The sequence below is a fragment of the Triticum dicoccoides genome, chromosome 3A (genome assembly GCF_002162155.2).
Source record: "Triticum dicoccoides isolate Atlit2015 ecotype Zavitan chromosome 3A, WEW_v2.0, whole genome shotgun sequence".
NCBI classification, from domain to species: Eukaryota; Viridiplantae; Streptophyta; class Magnoliopsida; order Poales; family Poaceae; genus Triticum; species Triticum dicoccoides.
The window spans coordinates 451,967,838-451,976,734 of NC_041384.1; the positions used below are offsets into that span (position 1 = coordinate 451,967,838).

An 8,897-nucleotide genomic window follows, 5' to 3' on the forward strand; every position below is an offset into this window, starting at 1 on the left:
GTAGCCCTTCCACCCATAAGAGCCGGAATCCATCATGCCTCCATGGCACTAAAGCCATAAAAGACGAGGCAAGTCAGTGGCGGCACCAACTGGATGTAGTCGCTTGTGGGGAGCTGAATGGGTGCCACCGTCATCGCCTCTCCCTTATCGGAGTATGATAAATCTTGTTGTAGTAGACAACTGGAAAATCATCATGCAAAGGCCCCAAAGAACCAGCGCACCAAAACAGCACAATTGTCATCGAGGAAGAGAAACGTAGATCAAAAGGATCCAAACTGTAGATACATGAGTGCAGACGAACGAAGACATGATCCAAGTTGACCCACCAAAGACAAACGCCAAACAAATCACGTGAAGACACAGCTCGACATGGCCTCCGACGATGCTAGCCGCACGGCGGGGACGGGCTGGCGAAAAGTACTTATTTCATCTTCATCGAGCCATCGCCATCTCACCTTCAACACAAATCTTTAACAAACTCAGAAAAACACCTAAAAACAAAGTAGTAGCCCTTCCACCCGTAAAAGCCAGAATCCATCATATGCCTTCATGGCACTAAAGCCATAAAAGACGAGGCAGATCAGTGGTGGCACCAACTGGAGGCGGAGAATCCCTAGTCGGGTAGGAGTCGCTTGTCGGGAGGAGTAGAGGAGAAAAGCGGTAACACCGTGTAAGTTGTAAGGCTGGTCATAGTGGAGAGTAACAGGAACATATTATGTTACTCTAAACACATCTCTTCTCATTAAATACATGCCACATAAGCAAATTTGTCTTAGACTGCGCTATGTTACTAGCTAAATTACTCCCACTATGACTAGCCTAAGCACGTAAATCTTTGGTTAGGAACATGCAATTGCAAAGTTACAGGTGCAGCAGCAACTATGATAAAATGACGGACGGTTTCTACCGAAATCAAGTTACGGGATGGGTTGTCAAAAGGTGATTAGAAATCAAAGACAGATGGGCCCACCACTAGAAATCTGAGGGGAAGCTGATTTGTGGGAAGATGAGTCTGCAAGTCCAATCCGTGGGTGCTATCCGTAAGTGTAGCATTTTAGATAAAATGACCCTGAGAAGAAGAAAAAACTACTCTATGATAAAATGCGTCTGCCTGATCGATCTGAAGGAACAAAATTCCAGTGCTCGGGCTCAAGTCAACCATGTCCACTGGATTACACGGACACTCCGTATTGAGGCGACGCTGAACTAAGCCAGGTACTAGTAAGTAGTAACAAACCTCTGTGTGTTTGCTAGTCTGACATGATTTGAAGCAACATGTCGTTCCACGCATCGACCGGCCCGGGCAGACACCAGTGGATGCAGTCGTTGGCGAGTACCCGCTTCTCTTCCGGCCAGTGCCCGTACCTGCTCGGGTGTCCGTCCGGCCGCAGCAGCATGGCGCCCGTCGTGTCCATGAGCACCATGTCCACTCCCGCCACCGCGGCCGCTTTCTCCGCCTCCCTGAACTCCTCCACCTGCCCCGTGTAGAAGTCGAGGTCCAGGTCACCCATCGTCGTCTCGTTGCTCCGGTACGGCTGCGTCCGGCGGCAGTCCCCGCCCTTGTCCCACGACCCTCCCTCGAAGTGAGACATCGGCGACAGCGTCCGCACGATGACTTTCGCCTTCACGCTGCCGTGTTCGTTGATGGCCCGAAGCGCTGTCCGGAACGCCATCCGGTGGGAGTAGCGCAGCGTGAGGTTGCTGGTGATATTGAGCGCGACGAAGCTGCCGCCGACGAGCTGCCCCCTCTCGTAGAACATGGACTGGCGCGTGAACCAGTTGGCTCCCGAGAGGATCACGTAGTCGAACCCGGCCACGCCGGACAACCACCTGCCGTCGGGCTCGTCGAGGTAGAGCTTGAACACACCGGAGTTGTTGTCCGGCTCCTCCGTCCTCACCAAGAACGGAGACCAGATGATTTTTACGGTGAAGTTGTAGCGCTCGTAGTGCATTATCTTGATGGGGTCTGTCCTCTCGGTCAACTCCTCCGGCGACGCCACCTGCCACCCAGCGCGCGCCGCCGTGGACATTAGTTAGTACCCGAGCCACCCATGCAAAAATGGATTCTGCTTTCTATGTAACGTACCTTGGACAAGAGGCAGAGTAGGGACTGCATGTGGTTCCTGGCGAGTGAGTCCCCTGCGAACGCGAGCGTCTTGTTCCCGACGAGCCGGAAGAACTTGTCGGCGTCAAACCGCGGGAGGTCGCACCGGCTCGGCTGCCACCGCCACCTCAGGAACTCCAAGTCCGGCCGGCCGTACTTCATGCAGTTCTGGTGCTCCTGGATGTAGGAGCACGTTTCGTTGGTGTAGTGCGGCGGCGTGTCCGCGTCCGGGACCCACTCGCCCTGGAAGATGTCGCACTTCGGGATCCGCGAGAAGTAGGACCCGTAGTAGGGGAGGTCGGAGTAGCTCAGGTACGGCACGCTGGTGAAGTAGGACAAAATGATGAGGGCCGAGACGAACACGGTGGCAGGGACAAAGAGAAGCTTGATGGGCAGAACCATGGCGAGCTGTGGGCGGTAGTCTGATGAGTGTGCACTTGGTGATTCAGAGTACTTAAAGTGTCCCCACACTTGTTTCGAGGAGCTCATAAATGTTAGTACCATAAATGGAGGTACTAGTATTAGAATATTGCATCTTATACTTCATTTGTTTGGATTCATTAGTTTTTTGAATTTTGAGCCTAAGTTTGATTAACAAAATATCCTTTGCTACTTCCTTTCCTCCGTACCGGTGCATTAGGTACCTTAAGATAACTACCCCTCCGTCCAGGTGAATAAGTTATCTTTCGTTATGCACCATGACTAAGAAGAAGAGAAAAACAAAAGAATTTAATATTTATTTGTTAATTAATAGCATTGCATGCAATGAACTAACCACTGCATGTCGTGTTTGGTAGTCTTGAGTCATTGAAAACATGCACGCCCACATCTTTTATTGATTGATATGTCAAGAAATAAAAAAACGAAATGGGACTTAATGCACCGCGTCTAAGTGTTTTGAGATTATTTAGTTTTTGTAAAATGATTTATACACCTAGACGGAGGGAGTATAGATTTATTGTTTATCCACCGTGACCAAGGCAAAGGAAAGAACGAGATAATTTAATGCTTATTTGTTAATTAATTCTATTAACATGCAATGTACTGGCCACGGCATGCCATGTTAGATAGTTTCAAGTCATTTAAAACATACACGCCCCATGTTTCTTATTGATTGATTCCTTTGTTTATGGCAAACAAACAGAAACAAGATGAGAATTAATGCACCGTGCCTACACATTTTGAGATTACTTACTTTTTGTAATGTGTCGAATGCAGCGGTACAAGGGGAGTAATATTTTTTACTAACTTGTAGATAGGTCCTACTCCCTCCATCACAGTTTGTTGGGCGTATCTCGCGTCGCTTTGGGCCCAAGGTGCGGTGTGATTGGCAGGAAATAAGGAGCAAATAAGAAACCGATTCCCACTTGCACTCATGTTCACACTTGCATGCGCTGCACAAACCATTCATGTTCCCACTTGCATGCGGTTGAGGAAGAGAAACGGAAGCTGCCTAATGTGCCCCAATTAATAGAATAGTTAAGGAGCTGCGCCCTATTTCCGTGGGATTGTGAAAAAAAATATGGTTTTGAAGAGGCGCCCAACAAACTGTGACGGAGGGAGTAGTGTCAATGTTATTAATGTACTGACAGATTGCAACTTTATTCTTCTTAATCTCTATCTAGGTTTATTAGGCCCCATTAAATTTTAACTATAGATTTAACTATAGCAAAATCCCTACATGGTTTATGTGTGGCTAGCTGCGAGCCCTTTGAAGCCATTTGCTGCTTCTAGCTCAATGCCCATGGGGCCATGTTGGCAGCTTTATCTTAGTGAGTCCTCATCTGCGAGATAGTGTGCTTGTGTGTGGGCAACATGCTGTGAGGTTAAAGCATCTTCAGTCGTTGAGCCCCTCTAGGAGACATTTTTTCGCCGCTTGGGGGGATGCCGGCGAAAATTTTGTCTTGGGGATGAAAAAAAATTCCAGCCGTTTCTACCCCCAAGCAAGGCCATCGAAAGCGCCGCCTTCCAGCAGCTCGCGCCCGCGCCTAGCCGTGGCCGCCCTCCGCTGCTGCCGGCACGCGCACGCACGCATGCACTGGTCGTCGTAGCTGCTGCCCCCGTCCGCTATGGCCGCCGCTGCTGCCTGGTCGCGGCGGGGTGCGGGCGAGTTCGTGGAGGCGGGCGAGAGGATTGTGCCGCACAGCGGGCCCCTGGGTGCCAAGCGCTCTGCCATGCGCAAGAGCGCACTTTGTCGAGTCCATGTCCGCGCCACACGGGGCGTCGGCGCCGCGAGCTAGACGCTGGAGAAGCGCTCCTCCTCCTACGACCAGGGTGTGCTCCGGACTGCCTCCACGCCTGCGCACACCCGCCCGCGCTCTTCCGCCACTGCCTCTCGCACCGGCCGCCGGCGAGGGCGCCGTGGAGTGCGCGGGCGGGGGCGCCGCTCCCCCTGCTCGCTCGCTGAGGGAGTCCTGGATTAGGGAGTCCCCGGGCGTCCGGGCTATGTGACGTGGCCAGACTACTGGGCGTGAAGATACAAGATAGAAGGCTTCCCCCATGTCCAGACGGGACTCTCCTTGGCGTGGAAGGCAAGCTTGGCGTTCGTATATGAAGATATCTTTCTCTGTAAACTGACTCTGTACAAACCCTAGCCCCCTTTGGTATCTATATAAATCGGAAGGTTTAGTCCATAGAGGCAGTCATAATCATACATGTTAGACATCTAGGGTTTAGCCATTACAATCTTGTGGTAGATAAACTCTTGTAACTCCTATACTCATCAAAGTCAATCAAGCAGGACGTAGGGTTTTACCTCCATCAAGAGGACCCGAACCTAGGTAAACATCATGTTCCCTGCCTCCTGTTACCTTCGATCCTTAGATGCACAGTTCAGGACCCCTACCGAGATCTGCCGGTTTTGACACCGACATTGGTGCTTTCACTAAGAGTTCCTCTGTGCTGTCGACAAAGGATTCGATGGCTCTTTGATCAATAATGATACTGTTTCGGGGGAGATCCCCCCCAGGCCAAAATTTTGTATTTAGTGGCTTCGCGCTGCGTGCCAACTCGATTGGCCACCTCGAGCAGATCGACAGCTACGTCTGTGGTCATTACATCAGTTTCGGGAACTTAAACTATGTCGCTGATATCTGAGAAGATTTGATCTTCGAAGGGTTCGTGGCCCCAATTACCGGGCCTTAGATCCAGAGCAAGCCAACAGGTCCGAAGACGGGAGTCTAGAGCCTGCCGGACTCTCTGCACTTATGGAGCTTGCTGCTGGAGAAGCACCGGACACTCCGCCGGACTCTAGGTCCAAACTCTCGAGGTCCGTGTCAAGCGAGCGCCGCCAGGAGACTCCGACTCCGGACAACCCCACGGACTCTCGTTTCTCTGTCCAACCCTCACCTTTAAACGAGGCCCTGGACTTAATGCGATCACTCGCCATTATGGAAGGATCGCTTTCGAACTACGCCCAGCCCAGACTAGGGGCTGAGAGCCGGAATTTTGCGTGCCACCCACCACCCACTTCATAGCCACTGTCGAAGATTTAACCGACATGTTGGATTACGCCTAGACATCGACGGTATGGATGACGATGCCGGAGATGAACAAGGGCAAAACCTTCCATTTACCGGACGATGGACGGCCACCTCCACATATGACGTGTACATGGTGGACACACCTAAAGAGGATGGCGATGCCGGCAAGGAGAATTCGGTTGAGGACAAGCCTGCCAAAGCCCCTCCGAAGCGTCGACGTCAGCGGCGCCGCTCAAAATCGCGTCGCGACAAAGACGGCAATACCGGCACCGAAGACAATAATACTCCGGAGAATGTCGAAGACCCTGAAGCCCCTGTAGAGCCAACATCCGAACAAGATGATTGGGAGGATGGGCAGGTAAACCCCGACGATCTTGTCGAGAACGAGGGCTCGGAGGATAGTAACTACCTACCGACCTCCGAAGATGATGTGAGCCTCGGTGACGAAGATTTCATCGAGCCGGAGGAACCCCTCAAACAAGAGCACTTTAAGCGCCGACTAATCACCACCGCAAGAAGTCTGAAAAAGAAGCAGCAGCAGCTTCAAGCTGATCAGGACTTACTCAATGATAGATCGACTAACGTCCTGGCAGGCGAGGAATATAGCCTCGAACGCCCAACAAAGAGCTACCCGAAGCGCAAGCTGCTACCCCAATTCAACGATCAGGCCCTAGAGCCCATACCACCAATGCGTAACGCCGTCGACAGACCTAGCCAACCGTCGCGTGGTCAGGACAGAGCAGCAACTCAAGCCGAGCACCAGCCCGCACCACCTCACCACAAAAGCAGGGGAACAACTGCTCCAGAATATACATACGACCTACGACAGGACCTGGACAATAGAGCCGGTGAAACCAGATCAATCTATGGATCAAGGGGACGTGCCCCAGCGCGAGAGGACGGCCATCAGGCCTAGCGCGACAAGCACAACCTCTCTCGGGCCGAAAGTCGCATATGGACTTCATCCGAACTACGTCGTGACATTGCCCGATACAGAGGCGTCGCACACCCTCTATGCTTCACCGATGAGGTAATGGAGCACTAGTTTCCAGAAGTGTTTAAACCCATAAACATCGACTCATACGACGGCACGACGGATCCCGCAGTCTGGATTGAAGATTTTCTTCTCCACATACACATGGCTCGCGGTGACGACCTACATGCCATCAAATATCTTCCCTTGAAACTTAAGGGACCAGCGCGACACTGGTTAAACAGCCTCCCGAAAAAATCTATTGGCAGCTGGGAAGATTTGGAAGGTGCCTTTAGAGACAACTTCCAAGGTACCTATGTACGACCCTTGGATGCCGATGACCTCAGTCACATAGTCCAGCAACCCGGAGAGTCAGCCCGGAAACTCCAGACAAGGTTCTTAATTAAAAAGAACCAAATTGTTGATTGTCCGGACGCTGAAGCCCTCGCGGCCTTTAAACACAGCGTCCATAACGAGTGGCTCGCCCGACACCTCGGCCAAGAAAAGCCGAAGTCCATGGCAGCCCTTACCGCACTAATGACCCGCTTTTGTGCGGGAGAAGACAGCTGGCTTGCATGCAGAATCAATAGCACCAGCGACCCCGACACCTCTGAAGCCAGGGATGGCAATTGCAAACCACGACGCAACAAGTACAAGTGTCGAATCAATAACGAAAATACCGAAGACACAAGGGTCAACACTGGATTGAGCGGCTCTAAATCCGGTCAATGAAAGAAGCCATTCAAAGGAAAGAGAGATGGTCCATCTAGCTTGCAGAATACTCGATTGGCCTTGCCAGATCCACGACACCCCCGATAAGCCTGCCAATCATACCAATGGAAACTGTTGGGTCTTTAAGCAGGCTGGCAAGCTTAACGCCGAACATAAAGGGAAAGGGCCGCCCAGCAAGGACGACGACGAAGAGCCTCGCCCATCGAACATGGGGGGGGGGGGACAGAAGAAATCCCCCCCCCCGAGGGAAAAATGGTGCATATGATATATGTCACACATATCCCCAAGCGGGAGCGCAAGCGCGCGTTAAGGGATGTCTACGCCATTGAGCCGGTCGCCCCAAAATTCAAACCATGGTCGGCTTGTCTTATCACCTTCGATCGAAAGGACCACCCAACCAGTATCCGTCATGGAGGTTCGGCAGCTCTGGTCCTTGATCCAATCATCGGCGGATTCCACCTTACGCGAGTCCTCATGGACGGCGGCAACAGGCTCAACCTGCTTTATGAGGACACTGCCCGCAAAATGGGCATTGATTCGTCAAGAATCAAGCCCACTAAAAAGTACCTTTAAAGGAGTAATACCCGGTGTAGAGGCCCACTGTATGGGCTCAATAACATTGGAAGCTGTCTTCGGTTCGGCGGACAACTTCCAAAGTGAAGACTTGATCTTGGATATCGTCCCCTTCCGCTATGGATATCACGCACTGCTCGGACAAACCGCTTTCTCCCATTTTAACGCGGTCCCGCACTATGCTTATTTAAAGCTCAAAATGCCCAGCCCACGTGGCGTCATTACAATCAATGGAAACACGGAACGCTCCCTCCGTACTGACGAGCATACTACGTCCATCGCGGCCGAAGTATAGAGCGGCCTGGTCAAGCCGCACACCTCATCGGCCGTCAAGCCGCCGACCTTCATTAAACAAGACCGGTCAGTTACGCCTGCCGACAGCTCGGTAATTCCAGAGCTGGACTAGCAGTTTCGCCTCTGCCTGTCGCCGCACACATCCGTGAACTTCGTACCGTGCGTGCATAATTATGCACTTAAAATACCTTGGGCATCGGCGGAGGCACAACACGGATAGGCCCATAGTACGGTTTGACCCTATATGGCATTCCCCTTTTCTTTAATTATTTTTTCTCTTTTACCACAGGTGAATCAAAACACATTCATCCTACAAACTTAAAAGGACTCTTTTCGAGCCCGGTTTCGTACAAATAGCCAAAGACCATTCCTCTTAAGGAACCCCTCTCTTCAAGGCGAAAGTGGCGCAGACATGTGGCATGAGGTCCAAAGAATTTGCAGACCAAAACTTTATTCAAGAACCTGTATAGAGCTTTTCCCCTTCTCCTTAGACCCCTGGCATATAAAATGCCCTTGGAGATTATGGTGCCCTCTGTAAGATCACGTTTTGACGTATCAATCATATTTTAGTGAAAACAATTTTTATACGGTATCGCCTTTATAGACTATATACTGTCTCCTCAGTTGTCTCACTCACCTCGACACAAATTGCCAGGGGCTCTATATGGCCACACATGTGTCGCCAAACAAAAGCCCAAATAGCTTTATAGCACAATTCGGCGTCCCAAGCTTGGTACTA

At 51.3% G+C, this 8,897-nt stretch overlaps 1 protein-coding gene across 1 annotated transcript; it reads right to left on the bottom strand.

Annotated features, from left to right (window-relative positions):
* Positions 1-1,017: 1,017 nt before the first annotated feature.
* Positions 1,018-2,506, bottom strand: LOC119271617 (protein trichome birefringence-like 21). Its single transcript, XM_037553371.1, has 2 exons — positions 2,087-2,506; positions 1,018-2,000 (listed from the first exon to the last, which is right to left on the bottom strand). Exons 1-2 carry the CDS (start codon positions 2,504-2,506, stop codon positions 1,251-1,253), a joined length of 1,170 nt encoding a protein of 389 aa, XP_037409268.1. The 3' UTR covers positions 1,018-1,250.
* Between the last annotated feature and the right edge of the window lie 6,391 nt (positions 2,507-8,897).

Bases quoted from the DNA above. Each gene is read 5' to 3' on its own strand.
- LOC119271617 (XM_037553371.1), bottom strand. From the start codon at position 2,506: ATGGTTCTGCCCATCAAGCTTCTCTTTGTCCCTGCCACCGTGTTCGTC. The intron at 2,001-2,086 runs GTACGTTACATA...GCTGGGTGGCAG, and splicing joins TACTCTGCCTCTTGTCCAAG to GTGGCGTCGCCGGAGGAGTT.